This window comes from Anguilla anguilla, chromosome 16 (assembly GCF_013347855.1).
Source record: "Anguilla anguilla isolate fAngAng1 chromosome 16, fAngAng1.pri, whole genome shotgun sequence".
Taxonomy (NCBI): Eukaryota; Metazoa; Chordata; class Actinopteri; order Anguilliformes; family Anguillidae; genus Anguilla; species Anguilla anguilla.
This window is the reverse complement of record NC_049216.1, coordinates 5,855,745-5,873,992: the sequence shown is the minus strand read 5'-3', so window position 1 is coordinate 5,873,992 and position 18,248 is coordinate 5,855,745. Positions and strand designations below refer to the sequence as shown.

At 44.6% G+C, this 18,248-nt stretch overlaps 1 protein-coding gene across 1 annotated transcript in view; it reads left to right on the top strand.

The window, feature by feature from the left end:
• Positions 1–18,248, top strand: part of LOC118215670 (protein kinase C-binding protein NELL1-like) — a 297,337-nt gene that overhangs the window by 245,482 nt on the left and 33,607 nt on the right. The window contains exon 15 of the mRNA XM_035396613.1: positions 10,594–10,689. Coding sequence (XP_035252504.1) covers positions 10,594–10,689 — 96 coding nt within the window. The remainder of the gene's footprint in view (positions 1–10,593; positions 10,690–18,248) is intronic.

Here is an 18,248-nt window from a genome sequence, read left to right as displayed (position 1 = left end):
CCCCCCCACCCACCCACCCATCCAATGCATGCTGGGATAGCCTCAAGCCTACCTAAATATGTATGAATAAGCAGGTTAGCTAGTGGATGGATGGATGGATGGATGGACAAAAATAAAAGCAGCAATCGCTCAAGGGTGTATGCTGTATGGGCGACAGTGAAATAGCTGTCTGTTCGTCACCGCCCTTGAAGTGAACCTCATATTCCCTTCAGAACAAAGTCCTTCTTTTTTGTTTTGTTTTCTTTCAGCCCCAAGGATGTGTCTCTCCTCGTCACGTTGACATTTTTCTCACCTGTACAGTCGTTTATTCATCCTTTTCCTGCCTCCTTTTATCCCTCTCTGTCAAACGTCGTGGCTTCGGCTCAATCAGTACTTTTGATCTTCAGAAACGGTTTGCTGATTTCAGCAATTACATCAAATTTACTCCGGAAGAAAAAGTTACACTTGAAGTTGTTTGTAAGTCAAGGAAAAATATAAATATGAATAATTATTTGTGACAGTTACTGCACTCTGCTTAACTGAAGCCTATAGCTAGAGTAAACTGCCTACAGTATCATGCCAACCTTTAAGAAGGATGACACTGTACAAGATGTTATCTCAAAAAGATCGACTAAATATAATTTCTACCGTCTCCCAGACGCTAAACTTCCGAGCAACTTCTGTCAACGTTGTTAAATTTCTGATGCATTACCATGAGATCATTTTCTCACCGTGTGCGCGTCTCCCAGATGCGCCTCGAGTGTTAGAATTCTGGCAGAACTTGTTTAATTAGGGGGCTTGCGGATTTGAGAGGGATGCTAAGGATAGCCGCTACCCGCTGGCTCAGTGAGCGGGGACTCTGTGGGTGAAAGGGGGGAGGAGCCGGATCTGCCTGGAAGGTGATCTGACCACAGTTCATCCAGCATTAGCGCCTTAACGTTAGCGTTGACGTTAGGCTTTCCCATGATCAAGGCTGAGGCGAGACTTCCACACATCAACAGAGCTGTTTTTCTCCCCCATACCTCCAATGTATTTGTCAGCCCCCCAGTGACACTGTTTAGATTAGCAAGCGAAACGCTCGCTACGTTGTGTTCCTCTGGAAGTGGAAATGTTCATGAAATACTACATATGCTGCGTCTATATAAAAATCAAACAGCCAGTGGTGCATTCTAATGAGATGGAATGTGAAAATACTAGGTTGCAGAGTGTACACGCCTATCTATGGTCCTAATGAAAATACTAGGTTACATAATGTACACACGTATCTATGGTCCTAATGAAAATACTAGGTTACATAATGTACACACGTATCTATGGTCCTAATGAAAATACTAGGTTACATAATGTACACACGTATCTATGGTCCTAATGAAAATACTAGGTTACATAATGTACACACATATCTATGGTCCTGATTAAAATACTAGGTTACAGAATGTACACACATATCTATAGCCCTAATGTATATACTGTACGTTGTGTGACCATTAAATGTTCTTCAGGTTAAAGGAGAAACGGTGTTGGAGAAGGACTTCATTAATTCTTTTTTTGTAGAAGAGCGCAGTCTCTTCTCCCAGAGAACGTCTTTGCCGAACCTTCATTGGGAAGCGGTTCATTAGTAAACCGAGCGACCGCAGAAACGGAAAAAAATGAGAAGCAAAAGACATTTCTGTTATGAACCGCCAGGTATCTTTATATTTGTAAGAATGAAATAGCCTGTTCAGACAGCGTTTTCGACATTTCCTCTGAGGAGCTTTAAAATAGATGGTTCCGGAAAATGCGGGCCGTTCATCACTTATTGCCCGGCTGGTATTTCGGAAATAAACCCTTTTTTGTCACGTAAAAAAGTTTATGGGCAACGCGGTTGTAAAATAGGGCGACGCTTGTCCTGAAATGTGTCAACTCAGCATGTTCACGAATGCAACGACGGCCCGTTTGATCGAATATAGAGTTTTCGGGTTTTAACGTGGAGGAATGAGTTGGTATCATGAAATATAAGCTTGATATTATAAAGCACCCTCTTGACATTTGGCATAGATGTCAAATTCAAAAGTTTTTGGTTGGAGACATTAACCGGAGTCCTGCCAAGTGTACCTTTGGGAATAATTCTTCAAAAACATGTGTTTTGCTGAGCCAGTATTTGAAATCTTATTCGTGATCATAAAATGGCCTCATATTTGCAGCATGACACACTGATTTTAGATATTTATTTCGTGTTGGAATAAGATCGTTAAAAGTCATACATTTCCCCCTGTGCAGCATGCCAACTGTTGCAGTAGTTCGATAAAGATGACTTCCTTTTACTTTTAATTATATATATATATCCTTTATTTAAACAGGTAAAAGTCTCATCTTTTTCAAGAGTGACCAGGCCAAGAAAGCAGCATAAACATTGTTACAACAATAAACGCAAGCAATACAAACAGACAAATACAACTGTCACACACTACAAATGAATGAATACAGTATCCAGTTAATATGCAATACAAGGTCAAGGACAAAAATCCAGTTATGAACAGGTACAATTTTCTAAAACGGTTTCAGTGAAAATTTAGGAGCAATCACATTGATCACGTTTTCTGGGTTTCGCACTTAGATTGGTAATGTGGTCGGCTGATTTGACGTTGTGGCACATTGTGACGCGAGTGTTACTTCCTGCATTGTCAGAATAATTTGTAAATGGCTGCTGTTTTTTTGGGCTGTGTAATAGCACCTATTGTGCGCTGTGGGTCTCCTGCTGAGAGCTGGGAGAGACACAGAACGCTCTGCTCCCTCGCTTCCCCGCTCTCTGCATTCTGCCATTTTACTCTCAGGTGCCTCTGCCCCGCCCAAGGATATGGTGACATCACAGCTATGCAGGGTGTGGATGTAGAGCGTGTTTTGTCAGTAGCAGCAGCCCAGCTGACACAGATGCTGCTGGAATGTTTTGTCAGTGTTATGCTATTTGCCGCTACATGGCGGCAACATTGCGTGAACGTTTTGCGTTAGCAGGAAGTAAGCATGCAGTTGTGTCCTTTCTTTGTACATTTTGACTGAGCCGGAGAATAACTCCTTTAAGTGGCTTTCAATTTGAATGTTACTTGGTTTTGTTTTTTTTCTGTGGGGAGTTAATTTAATTTGTCATATTTTTGTTATTTTAAAGTAGATTAGATTAGATTCTAGTATTGTACACTAGAGAGGGGTTTAAATTCATTAAGGCAATTACTTTTAATGTGAATTAATTTCTAAACATTCGAGGGATTGAACAAAACATTTTCATTTCGTGCGACTTTTACATTTTTCTTTCTTTTAAGAGGCCCCAAAGCCTCAACCACAGACTCTGTCTGGGGTTTAACCCTTTGAAGAGTAGGCTTTTTGGAATGTTTTCTTTTTTCAATGTTCTTTCAGTGTTCTAGAACTCTATTGCTTTCAGTTGCCTATAGTGATTGTGACATCAGCATTAACTGAACATTCTAATCACATATTTTCAACCTTACTCCTTAAAGGTTTAAGACAGGCCTGTTTTAGTGATTCATTTTGCCCGCCGTTTGAAACCCCTCAGATAGACCGAACAGCATCAGGGTCACCAACTGTACGAAGCCAGAACTTAACGCGTCAAGGTCACCAACTGTAAGAAACCCCTCCGACACAACGAACAGCCGAAGTACCTGAGTGGCGAAGGAACACGTGTAGTCTTACACAGCACTACTGGAATGGGATTCATTCATTTAATCTCAATTATCTGCCTCCAAAAATAGTGTTCGGTGCTAACAGTCATGCATAGACGGAGAAGACTGCTTTTCGCCAGTAGTGTGGCTCTATACGAATTGCTATCTATCTTGGTAGACGCGGACGTGCCTCTGGCTTGTGTATTTTGCGCAAAAATACAATTGTGTATCCTGCTACAACACTAGTGTACAGGTGAGTGACTGTGTGTTCCTGAGTTACGTGTGTATGCTAGAACCTTGAAACCGCTAGGTGTGCAATGGTGAGAGTCCACGAGGAATGCCAGGTAAAAGTGAATGCAGTTTATTGTTCACTGTGTTCAGTTATAATGACAATACACAATGGTGCGTAATGTGAGTGGTGAAATGGCTGTAAGCGTAAATGGCTTATACGCGCAGGAGAATGTGTTGACGAGTTTCCCCAAACCATTGCACTTTTCCCCGAAAGATAAATCGAAACACAAAGTCATCAAATAAAGACACAGTCCTGACAAACGGTACGGATCAATGGTCCTGCTTGCACTAGCTCTGCAAACATATCATAACCAATTAACCTTTGTATCTGGCTGAGCGCTGACTCATAGGTATCAAGATATTTAGTCAGCACCACACCGAGACACCAACTTGTTCCCCCTGACATCAGCTTTCCAACAGTACCAAACATGATTTCATTGTATTGTGGAGAACCTAAGGTTCACATAATGCTGATCCAGTAGGATGTTTTGCAACTGAGCACTGTGTCTTTATCAGACCTGCAGTCTCCCTGTCAGCACAGTAAAGTCTGTTTTCCTTTGGGGGATCGACTTCTGTGAACTGCCCTACACCCTACTCTCCTGCACAGGCCGTGTTGATTATAGGGGAAAACATGGGCCTCTATTCAGTCAAAATGTGTCTTCAACTTTGACTTAAAAGCAAAAGCAAGCATTGCTGTTTTTCTTCAGAAACGCAATTTGGCGAGCTAGTGCTAACGATTGTTCAACTCTCCACACCCTGTCTGGGAAGAAGAAGAAGAAGAAGAAGAAAAATGATTCCTGCTTTGAACTGTTAGTCGAGGTTAAGGAGTGTTGATTGACTCCCGGGCTTACTCCAATTTTAGATATAACTGTAGAACCGTGTAATTCTTTAAAAATCGGTGCTGAGTAGATAGTCTCTTGCCAAGCTGCTCAGATTGGAACACTGGTCTGATATGGCTGGTGATTGGACAGTAAAGGGGCGATGATTGGGTGAGGACTGCTGGTGACTGGATGAGGACTGGCTGAGGACTGGCTAATGACTGGGCGATGACTGGCTAGTGACTGGGCGATGACTGGCTAGTGACTGGTTGATGACTGGCTAGTGACTGGGCGATGACTGGCTAGTGACTGGGCGATGACTGGCTAGTGACTGGGCGATGACTGGCTAGTGACTGGTTGATGACTGGCTAGTGACTGGCTGGTGACTGGCTAATGACTGGGCGATGACTGGCTAGTGACTGGCTGGTGACTGGCTAATGACTGGGCGATGACTGGCTAGTGACTGGTTGATGACTGGCTAGTGACTGGGCGATGACTGGCTAGTGACTGGTTGATGACTGGCTAGTGACTGGCTGGTGACTGGCTAATGACTGGGCGATGACTGGCTAGTGACTGGTTGATGACTGGCTAGTGACTGGGCGATGACTGGCTAGTGACTGGCTGGTGACTGGCTAATGACTGGGCGATGACTGGCTAGTGACTGGTTGATGACTGGCTAGTGACTGGGCGATGACTGGCTAGTGACTGGTTGATGACTGGCTAGTGACTGGCTGGTGACTGGCTAATGACTGGGCGATGACTGGCTAGTGACTGGGCGATGACTGGCTAGTGACTGGCTGGTGACTGGGCGATGACTGGCTAGTGACTGGTTGATGACTGGCTAGTGACTGGGCGATGACTGGCTAGTGACTGGGCGATGACTGGCTAGTGACTGGCTGGTGACTGGGCGATGACTGGCTAGTGACTGGTTGATGACTGGCTAGTGACTGGCTGGTGACTGGCTAATGACTGGGCGATGACTGGCTAATGACTGGGCGATGACTGGCTAGTGACTGGTTGATGACTGGCTAGTGACTGGTTGATGACTGGCTAGTGACTGGCTGGTGACTGGCTAATGACTGGGCGATGACTGGCTAGTGACTGGTTGATGACTGGCTAGTGACTGGTTGATGACTGGCTAGTGACTGGCTGGTGACTGGCTAATGACTGGTTGATGACTGGCTAATGACTGGGCGATGACTGGCTAGTGACTGGCTGGTGACTGGGCGATGACTGGCTAGTGACTGGTTGATGACTGGCTAGTGACTGGCTGGTGACTGGGCGATGACTGGCTAATGACTGGGCGATGACTGGCTAGTGACTGGTTGATGACTGGCTAGTGACTGGTTGATGACTGGCTAGTGACTGGCTGGTGACTGGCTAATGACTGGGCGATGACTGGCTAGTGACTGGTTGATGACTGGCTAGTGACTGGCTGGTGACTGGCTAATGACTGGGCGATGACTGGCTAGTGACTGGTTGATGACTGGCTAGTGACTGGCTGGTGACTGGCTAATGACTGGGCGATGACTGGCTAGTGACTGGTTGATGACTGGCTAGTGACTGGTTGATGACTGGCTAGTGACTGGGCGATGACTGGCTAGTGACTGGGCGATGACTGGCTAGTGACTGGTTGATGACTGGCTGGTGACTGGTTGATGACTGGCTAATGAATGGATGGCAATTGGGACGGTTTGGAGCTCAATTACGGGCATCACCGTGCTCAGGGACGCTCTGAAAATTTGAAACTTGCTGTGCTTTTTGTAATGCTTTATCTGTGACTGGCATCTATAGCTCACAGGTAGGCTACAGTATCGCTGTGATTTGTGACTCATCGTTACATTACATAACTGGCACTGACGTTAAATAGCTGAGATTCACAGATTCGCAAATGTTTCTTTCTCTGCAGTTGTCAGACTACTGAAATAGACGGAGAGATTCTGTGACTTGTGTATCAACCGATTCGTATTTGTGTGTCAACACACAAGGGAAACAGGTTTGGGGTTGCTGTAGACGATGGGTTGAATACGGATGCGAAGTGTGTTTCTGTGTTTGCCTGAGTGCGTGTGCACTGCACGCCCGTTTCTGCGTGTGTGTGTGTGTGTGTGTGTGTGTTTGTGCGGTATGAATACGGGAGTTGATAATCAATAAAATATTCACTACCCCGCATTCAGACCCTGCAGTTTCTAAATTTAAATCCGTGTGCTTTTCATTTTGTCGAAAGGTCATTTTCTGGAAGACATGATTCAGTGTTTCTATGTACTCTGAGGTCCATGCAATGCCCTTAAGAAACATTTCTGGATGAACCTTTGTATAATTCAGTAACCCCCGTGTGCTTAAAGATCAGTGTAAAATCCTATTGCTCCGTCTGGGAATCCTTTTGAATTCCGGATGCAGGAGCTGGAAGATTCAAAAGGGCTGCACATCTATTGTGAAAAGGGCACTCTGATGCTCTAGTATAAATAAGGTTAACTGCTGATGTCACTGCATCATATGCGCTTAGTATTGTTCTGTAATCTGCATACACTTGTATATTTTTTTTTTTACAACAGTTTAGTTACAAGCAGGTTCAGTTGCGATTCAGTAATCCAGTGTCTGTGTTCAGTTTCATGTGAAAATCATGCATAGGGTGTCATAAAATGCTTCAGTGCTAATTCATTTCTGTATTAGTTTTATCTACTGCCAGACATTTTTTTTTAAACTAACACATTTTTGTCGTTTATCGTGTGACCGTACCCGTGTTTCGGAGGGACCTCCGTACGCGAACGGACGGGATTTCGGCCCGCGTCGAGCGCCCGCTCAGCCTGATTGGGCCCCGGAGCTCGTTAAGTTCGGCGGAACGACCCGGAACGCGCCTTCAGAGGCCCCCCGGGAGCTGACTGAGCCCGGCTGAGCTTAGGGAGTCCCGGCGGGAGGAACGGGGTGACTCAGCTCCTTCGGCTGATGAGAGGGGGGGAAGCGTGTCGCCTTTATAACAGGCTTAAGCCCCGGCCTCCCGAAATTGAGTTCCTCCTCGCGTACCTGACCGCCGATCACCGCGTTCCGTGGCGAATCTCGGAGGCTTGCAGGAGGACTCCGTAATGCCTGACTGCAGGCCAGAAAACTCCGCTCCGTGCGTTTCATTTTTTGCGGCATGGCTGGGCTTGTTTAAATGGCAGCCAAATGACAATTGTTGGAATCCATAAATGAAATCTCACAAGTGGAAAGCCAACAAGTTTATAATTTTTGTTCATGGTGTAATCGTGTCGGTATTATCCGTGAGAATGGCTGAGTAATTTACAGGGCTGTGGACTTGAGTCACGTGACTTTGCTCAGTTAGTAACACTGGCCTTGTCTGAGTGGTGGCTGAGCAGTGAACGGGCGGTGATTGGTTGATGACTGGCTGATGATCACCCCACTCAAGGACGCTCTGCAAATTTGAAACTTCCTGTGCTTTTCTAATACTTCATCTGTGACTAGTATCTAAAGCTCACAGGTGGCTTATAGTATCGCTGTGAGTCGTGACTCAGCGTTACATTACATAAATTACAGAGTTGTAGACTTGAGTCACATGACTTGACAAATTTTACAACTTGCGATTGATTCCAATTGCCAGAGAAGAACACGGGTGGAAGCTTGACTCGGACTTACACTCCCAAGACTCAGTACTTCACTTTGACTCCTGGCATTATCACTCAAAATGACTTCACAGACGTGCACAGTTGTCATTTAACAGATAATCAGCAAACGATAAACTGCATTTTCACATTGAGAAGAGTACGCTCAAATTAAAGCATACATGGTGGAATGTTCTAAATTTTGGTTAAATAGTTCTATTCTACAGGTATATGCTACTGCCAATCAAATTACTGTAAGGTAAGAACTATAGTTTCAGCTTGAACCTATATTGTGCTAGTCTGCATGCAGAGTTTATAGGACCCAGTTAAGTCAATGTTTTTCTTTTATAGCTTGCTATTATGACTATTACTTATATATTAATATATTTATATTATTTAGTAGTGTTCTACTTGAAAGCAATCTCATTTACGAAAGTGTGTCTGCGTGTACCTCAATGCACAGAACATTCCTTATTCCTCGTTCGCACCGATCTCATCTCGGATTCGTTCGTCCGATTAAGTGAGCCGCATCAATGCTGACTGGCGCGACTGAAGGGAGAGAAGCTTTTTGATTTTAAGGTTTTCTTTAAAAGGGCGAGGGATTTCCTCTTCACTGACTGTTACACTCAGAAGAGCACTCCAGTCCTTTTTCCTGAGCCACCGGGTTTCGACTGACGTCCGGAGCGCAGATGACAGAACTCGTTCAGGCCACCCACAGCTCTCCCGGGTCGTTAGCATGCTGCCGTTTTAGCAAGCCGGATGAGCCATAAACAACCAAAAATATATATATTTTTCTGTTTTTGTTTGTATTAGGTAATAGTTAATGTAGCCGTCTAATGTCAGCTGCCCAAATATTGTCTAGTTATCAGACAGCATAGTAATTTCAGTTCTTCGTCATATCCCGTTACTTCATTTTTGTCCCCTGTAGGGGACACGAGCCTCTGGTTTTATTGACAAGAACTACGTATTCTACTGTGCTGAAAACCGCACTACAAGGGACAGTCAGTGAAAAATGAAACTTTAGAAAATATTTTCACTGCAGCATGTTTTTGTCATCTAAGACACTCGTATCACGTCAGAAAAAAAGTTAAATTCTTAAACTTTTTTTTCTGCGGGATCTCAGGAACATATTGAGCTGTTTGCACTGTTCTCCACGCGCGGTAAACATGTTAGCGTGAACGACGATTAAAACTTCTTCAATCGCATCCTGCAGGAGTGGTTTATATGAGCTCAAACTGCATTATGTAACCGCTCTCTTGTTTTTTTTTTTTTAATCCCCAGTTATTGTTATTGTGATGGAGATTAAAGCTTTTCTTCTCTCTTTTTTTGTCTCTCCTTCCTTTGACGTGTTTTTTTTTCCTCTCTCCCTTTCTGACTCTCGCCCCCCCCCCCCCCCCTTCTCTTCTTCTACTTATCGTTTTGTGGAAGCGCTGTTTCGCTCTGCTGTGTCTTTACCCTGACAGGAAACCGCCGATTTTCGGAGGGAAACAAAACCGGCAGCATTCAGTATAGATTTAAAAAAGTGTTTCATCGTCAGTCGTTTTATCCCTTCATTTTCATGCAGGGATTTTCGATAAGTCAGTTTATGATGAGTTTTAACTGCCTCTGAAGAAACTACTGTGGAAAAGCAAAGAACACAGTGCTGTCCTAGTATTTGAATCAATGCAGTAAGCGTAACTATATATTTTTTTATCGCGTTTTTTTAATACTGTGAGATTTCAAAGGGTCGTAATTCATTTGTTATTTAAGGAGAGCTGTGATTGGGTACGAGCCTAAAACTTTTTTTTTCCTTCTGGCATGACCTCGCCTCCACCCGTATCACAACCAAACATGCTGTCTTGTGCCTTTCCTCGCCAGTCTTCTATCAAAACGTGTCCCTAGCTTACTTAGCTTCACGTGCTAATTCGAAAAGCTTTGCTTCTCTTTTGCAAACGCTTCTTGCTAAATGAACGTTCGATGTTTGCCAAACCAAGCTGAATCTGCACAAAACAGAACGCTATTATTTGATTGAACACAGGGACAGTTCTATTTGGACGGCCCGATTATGCGGAGCAACTGATCCTCTTGACGGCTCTGAAAATCATCCCCTCTCCGCATTGAAGGCCGAAACTCCTCCTGAATGCCTCGGTGCCTCTCTAGGGTTTTTCCCCCCGTCTCTTTCCTGGAAACGCGAAGCGTGTGGCAGGCTGTCCGTTTCGCGGCGCGGGAACCTCCGATCCGGACCGCTGATCTCTCTCTCTCTCCCTCTGTGTCGTCCCCCAGCTTTCTGCGAGGAGGGCTGTCGCAGCGGGGGCACCTGCGTCTCCCCAAACACCTGCCTGTGTCCCTCCGGCCTCACGGGGCGCCGCTGCGAGAAGGGTAAGGCCGCGCCGCGCCCGCAGTGCATGCTGGGTACTCCACGGTCAAACGGGTCTCGTATTCTCCCAAGACCCGGCAAAACATTTCTGTCCCCTGTAGGGGACATGACTCTCAAGGGACCATATATTCTACTATGCTGAAACGTACACTACAAGATACATTCAATAATAATGAAATAAATAAATCATTTTGTAAATATTTTCACATGTTTTTGTCATGCAAGACATTTGTATTATGCCAAAAAAAATGTAAATACTTCAACTGCTTTTCTGCGAGGGTAGTCTGGCTCACTGGAGTCAGAATATTGAAGATACCAAGCCTCTAACATGTATGAAAATCCTAGCGATTCCTCCTCATTCCTTCTCTGCTACAGAATCCAGTGCGCTGCTCCCCGTTCAGAAGCCAGGCTGTTTCTGATAATGAGCTCCTGTATTAATGCTAAAGGAAGGGGGGGTGTGGGGTGTGGGGGCTATTAGGGGGGAGCATGGGAGCACTGTCACTAATGCCCTCCGCGAAACGCGTGGGCGTCGGAATGGATTAATGCGACGCGGCCGCGAAGCGCCATCGTTCCGTGCCGTTTTCGGAGAACAAGGGAGTCCGGCGCAGTCACTAATGCACAAATCACCCGCTCCCAGTCCCTCGCGTGCTCCGGGCCGTCAAGTCAGCGGCCGGTTCGCACGCTCTCACCCGGTTGTCATGGTTTCGCCGGGGCCGGCGGGCGGGAGCGTCTGCTCCGCTGCCACTGCACCGCAACGGTTCAAGCACCGCGGCCCATATCTGAGGCTAACAACCGAGGCTGATATCCGAGGCCGAGATCTGGGGCCTGTTATCTGGGGCTGGTATTTGAGGGCCATATCTGAGGCCAGTATCCATGGAAGGTATCCAAGGTTTATATCTAAGGCTGATATCTGAGGCTAATAACCGAGGTTGATATTAGAGGCTGAGATCTGGGGCTGGTGTTTAAGGCCCATATCTGAGGCCAATATCCATTTGTGAAATCCAAGGTTTATATCTAAGGCTGATATCTGAGGCTAATAACCGAGGTTGATATTAGAGGCTGAGATCTGGGGCTGGTGTTTAAGGCCCATATCTGAGGCCAATATCCATTTGTGAAATCCAAGGTTTATATCTAAGGCTGATATCTGAGGTTGATATCGAAGGCTGATATTAGAGGCTGAGATCTGGGGCTGGTATTTGAGGGCCATATCTGAGGCCAATATCCAGGGATGATATTTGAGGCTGATATTTGAAGTTGATATCCTAGGCCAATATCTGGGGTTGCTATGAGCCTGATATCCAAAGTTGATATCTGAGGCTGATATTTGAGACTGACATCTGGGGCTGATATCTCAGGATTGTATCCAATGGTGATACCGATGCCAATAACATGGACATCCTTGTCATTAAGGGTGTATTTTAAAGTTTTTTCAACAGGACCAGCTTTACTCCCTTTGATGTTCTGCAAGCAGGAAAGAAAGCTTTCAGGAGTTTGCGGCTCTTCAGTTTCTTATCTCCCGAGTCCTGCTGTGCTGAGCAGTCCGGGCTCGATTCTGACTTAAAGATTTTTGATCTTCACTTGTCACATTTCCAGCGCTGTAAACAGACTATAAAATGGCTTCCTGTCATTTATGCCTCGCATTAAAGGGAAGGGGATATTTACAGTCCGTATCTTTGGCCTAATGATATTCGCAGCCAAGCGATCCATCCAGTAATTACACGAAATGCAATGTTCCACAGTATTTAAAATAACTGAAAGTAAATATTTAATCCACCCTCTTCTGAAGTAATGTAAAATGCTACTTCATAATGCAGTCCATAAAATGTGAAACAAATGGGGAAAAAATTTTGTTTAGGGCTTACTATGAATAATAAATTAAGTGTTTACATAATTGAGGTTCCTGCCATCGTTTTTTCCCCCCCAAACTGTTCACAAGTACAGCACTCGGAGTTTCTGAGTTTATTCGTGTGATTGGAGCAGGCCGAACTTAACCAGAGAGGAAATCACCTCCAGAATATTGATGTCGTACCCTGGGGAATGCCAGTACCGTTGCCGTTTTTAAATGAGACCCCATCCTGGAGTTCGGATGGGTGAAATGGCGTCCTACGCGCTTCCGAGTCTGAATACACAAATACACAAGGAAGGACTGTGACTCTGGAAACAGGCAGGAGTAGAGCCTGCAGAAGTTAAATCAGAGTGCCGCCCCTCCCCCCCCGTAGTGTGAAGTCTCTGGACTGATGACATCATCCAGAGAGCAGACTGAGAGATGAGGCTGATGACATCATCCAGAGAGCAGACTGAGAGATGAGGCTTATGACATCATCCAGAGAGCAAACTGAGAGATGAGGCTGATGACATCATCCAGAGAGCAGACTGAGAGATGAGGCTGATGACATCATCCAGAGAGCAGACTGAGAGATGAGACTGATGACATCATCCAGAGAGCAAATGAAGAGATGAGACTGATGACATCATCCAGAGAGCAGACTGAGAGATGAGGCTGATGACATCATCCAGAGAGCAGACTGAGAGATGAGGCTGATGACATCATTCAGAGAGCAAACAGAGAGATGAGGCTGATGGCATCATCCAGAGAGCAGACTGAGAGATGAGGCTGATGACATCATTCAGAGAGCCTTTCGAGTGGGACAGCGGTTGCCGAGAGATATCTGCCAAGTTTTAGGGTCTCTTGCTCACACACTTGTCAGGCAGCTTTCAAACTACTTACGGTGTATCTGTGAAATATTCCCGGCTCCCCCCAGATATTAAAACGCTGTCTTGCTCAATTCCTGTACCCCCTCTGTCCTGTCACTCTAGCAGACAGCGAGCGCTCTGAGAACCGTACCTCAGAGTTTAGTCCCTCACATTCTCTTTCCCATTAAAAGCTAGCGCTCAATAGCGACTCGTGAAAAGGCTTCGGTCGCCTTCGATATTTCCCCGGCCTCCGATCTCAAGGCCGTGCCTTCGGGAGCAGCCGGGCTGTCGACGGAAAACCTTTATCCTAATCACGAGCGAAGAGCTTCCCGCCGCTCCGCGCCGTTTATTATTAATGGCCGCAGCCTGACAGATCTGTTTATTTATTGAAGGCCGTCGTGCTAACGCGCGCGCGGAACACGGCCGAACGCGCCGAAGCACTCGGCTAGCTTCGGACCCCGGCAACCGCTTCAGACTGTTGCGTTTCTGACACTAAACACTTTCTGATTCGCTGCGTTAACTCCGTAGATGTGTCAGTCGTGTGTAACCGTGGATTTTGTGTTCTTGTTTCGATTTGTTACATTGTACACGCAAGCAGTTGCTGTCAACATACCTTCATGTGCTTTTATCCAGTATATCTCTTATTAAGGAAGTGCTTTGATCCAAAATGTCTCTTTTTAAGGAAGTGCTTTTATCCAGTACGTCTCTTATTAAGGAAGTGCTCTTATACGACATGTCTTGTATTAAGGAAGTGCTTTTATCCAGTATTGTCTCTTATTAAGGAGGTTCTTTGCTCTGTCCTCTGAAGAAACAAAGCCTCATGTCACAACTTCAAGGCTGATATCGTACAGGGAATCATCCTTCACTGGTTCCTACCTGTAATAAGGATGACTTGAGTGCTGTTTTAATACACTGTAACTTCTTCAGCATGTACACTGGATTGTGTAACCTTGCGTTGGAACAAATTAGTGTCAGAGGATATTGCACAAAAATGCCTTTTTTTCCACTTATTTTTAGTGAGGTTATGCCCAGTTGAGTTCAAACTTCAAATTGCATCGATACATAATCAAAATTATTGAAAATGTGAAAAGCAAAAAAAAAAATAGAAGATGGTGTGGAGGTAGGTGTGTTAATTGTCATGGTGTGATTAAATATTTGGAAATGCAGAATTTAACACGGAGTATTAATTTAGTTTAAGCAAAGATATTCATGTAAGAGGGAATGTTTCGTTTGATCGGGTGATAAAAAATGACTATATGATACAGCCCTCAAAGAACATTATACGTCATTCAAGTACACGTCTCTTAAGCACATATACCTCAGCTTTTTTATGCATGCAAACTTCACCGAGTAGATTCTACTTCCTGTCCTGTGTATTGGAGTATCTAGAGGAAGATAAGTCTCAAATTAGTGTTGTCTCAGTCTTAAAGGAGTTTTTAGGAAATTTGCTTTTTGGCTAACGTTGCTTCTATCTGTAGCCATTGGTAGAGGTAGCACAGTTAGCGATGCAGCCCCTTAGATATTTTTGTCATGGACGCACAGCGATGAAATCACTGGTATCACTCTTATTGTCTGACTATGGGTAGGATAGGCAAACGTTTGCGTCTGTTCCTTTAAGGAATATATAAAGTAATTCGGTGAAGATTTTCCTGGTTCTTTGGACGTTAAGTTTGTTTTCTGCGTACTCTGAATGATGACATTGATGGTAGGCGTCTGGGAGGAACGAGCAAGCGTCGACGCCCCCTTTCGGAAAGCTTTTACTTACAATGAGTTACGACGACAGGCGAATGGATCGGACGCACACCTGCAAACCGGGGCGAGGCTGGCGTGACCTTCTCCGTAAAAATGACAAATCTGCCACATCGTCGGGTCATCACTCACCTCCGCTCCTCAGCGGGAGACATGAAGAAGCGCCGCTCTTTCGGGGAAAGGCGGAGAGGCATCGATAATCCCCGACAAAAGGCTCTCCTACGCCAGAGGAATCACCGCCCGCGTTCTTCGAACACTGGAGCTGTGTGTGCCGAGGAAGTCTGGAAATGATTTGTTTTTTTTTCTCTCTTGTCTTTAATCTACAAAACGCGCTACAAAACGGTCTGTTCGGATGAAGAAAAGTCTCAGCGTTTCTGGCTGCTGGATGCCTAGTTTTCAGAATACGGCCAGAGCTGCCCACTGGCATGAACCCGCTGTCTGCAAGGCGTGAGGACTAATCGAAATATGTTCAATTTTTTTGAACATATTTTTTAACGGCGGTTTTAACAGTTAACGCCCTTGCTAGACTTCCGGGTTTCTGAATACCGAACGCAGGTACATCAACAGCTAAAACACCTCACTTATCTAACATGTAAAATATATTTATTTTATTTAATAAGGTAATTATTTTTGAGTAATTAGACCAATTAATCCTCACCTTGCTGACAACACTATGCAGTCATTTGGGGCCACAGCCACTATAAGCTAATGAGCGAGTTCGTTCGTTCTGCTGTAAAGTGGCAGGTATGAATTATTTTCGGAGCCCCCTGGGGCCAAAACAGCCTTGTTTAGGCCCACCAAAACCTTAGGGCCAGCTCTGAATCAGACCTGGGTCAAAAGCTTATTTGTTTTAGATTCAAACACTTTTCTACGCTTTACTGATCTTGTCTGGTGTATTGGAACCAATGAAATGCTCTCAAAAAGCGCTAACCCCGCCTTCTGCTCATATTGGCAGGCTCAATTGCACCAGACAAGATCAACAGAGCACAGAAAAGTATTTGGATCCAAAACAGATATGTATTTGACCCATGTCTGCTCTGAATACGATGAGGAAGAGAGGGTCAGTATGTTGTGATACAGGTTATTTTCTGTATGGTCTGTACGATTTCAGGTTGGCGTGAAGCAGCTTGCTCTGGTTGACATGATCGTATGTCCGTTACCTGTTACTCTGTTCTCCTTCCCCAAAAAACGCACAGGGCTTCCTTAGGCAGTTAAAAGCCACAATGAGCCCCTTTTTCTATGTATACCAAACTCGGGTATTTATTCTCCTGTCCTGTGGTGTCATCACCTCCCTGAATAAACGTTAGAATACAAAGCTATCAGGGCCCAGCGTGACCACACTATAGTTCAGGGCCATTATTGCGTTTTGGATTTACTGTAAGAATTCCCAATCTGTTGAAAGTCTTAATTTCCATGTAGATGATGATTATAGGGGCCAGCCATTTTGTAATTTATATTTTTTATAGGGCACCAGTTGAAAGCAGAGTTCAGCATTGTATAACTGGCCTTGTCACGCGGTAACGATATTTTTCCCAAAGATTTGGAGATTTCACGACTGGCTGGACTTAATGTTTATTAGCTACAGCCATCCTCTCTCTTGTTAAAAGCAGTAGTAAATGTACATTTTGTTAGTGCTATTCAGCAATCTAAGCTGAATTATCTTATGGCTGATTCATGCTTGGTGTCCTTATAAAGAGGTTAAAAAAACAAGTCTTGTGATAATAATAATATGGTGCTTAGCTCTGCTTTCAACAACTTACCGCCACTTTAATACTGATTTTTCCAGCTTTTAGATTTCAAGCCAGTCATTGCCTTAAATGAACCCGGCCCCCCCTTCCAGTGCATCAACTTGGTATCACCCAATCAGGGTCTGCACCATCAGTCCCTGCAGGGTGAAGTATTTATGACTGCTGAGGGGGAAGACAGTTAGTTGGCTAAACTTTCTCAACTTTGCTCCAGACTTTCATTCTGGCTCTAGCTTTTATTTTCGTTCTCTGGCTGAAAGTGTCAGGTGGATTTTTGAATGCCTGGTGGGCAGAAGTGTAGTTTAATAGTTAAGGCCTTGTAACCAAAAGGTTGAAGATTTGACTTTCATATTGGAGAACGCCATTGTACCCTTGAGCAAGCTACTTAGTCTGCATTGCTCCAGTATATAGCCAGCTGTATAAATTGATACTGTGCAAAAAATACTAAAGCTGTGTTTGGTCAAGAGCATCTGCTAAATGCCAAAAATGTCAAGCTGTAGTTTGAAATGTTTTATTGACCTCTTCTGATTTGGTTTATTTCATCATTAGATTTAGCATTTAAGGTAGTTGACCTTCATCTTTAGGTTACATGTGATGCTTTGTCTTTATATTGGATATTAATAAACTAGCTTTAAATTTTTATATGTATGATTTGTCTATTTTGACCGAGGTTGATCCATCAGATTGTGCTGCCTATCAATGAATTTGGCAGATTAATTGATGATTGGCACTCTAGATAAAAACCATTAATTTTAATCAAATAAAATATGTTTTGCTTGTCAGGTAAGTGAGGCGTTTTAGCTTGCAATACCACTTATGCTCAGAGTGCTAAGCTGGAAACGAAGGCGTTGACTGTTGAACCTGCTTGGATTCGGGAAACAAGTGGTTTCAAAAAGAAAGAAAAAAAACTTAATACTCACTTGCCCGACATGACTTTGGAAAGAAGGGAATTAGCCTCGCACCCTCACATGAATGCGGAAAGAGGGAAGAATAATAAAAGTCCTGTGAGGGAAAGGGGGCCTGTATCTGTATCTGTTCTAAGATTCCGCGCTCTTAATTATTTAACAATGACGGTTTATGTGAAATTTCTTGGCGAGTTCACGAGTGATAGCTGAAGGCTGCTGTCGTGTGCCAATTTGAAAGGTTTTACCTTGATCCGTTCTACCGTCGTCAGTGTGCGCAGGTAATTGGTTAGTTGAGCCAGGGTGCCACAAAAACCGCGTGAACACACCGGCCACCGGAATTCCACACACCCCCTCACCCCACCCCCCCCCACCCCCACCGTTCTCGAACAAAAGCACCGGACGGGTTTCTCGATGGAATTTCATCTCCTGGTGCTTTCCCCGTGATGAAACGCTCGTCCTGACCAGAAA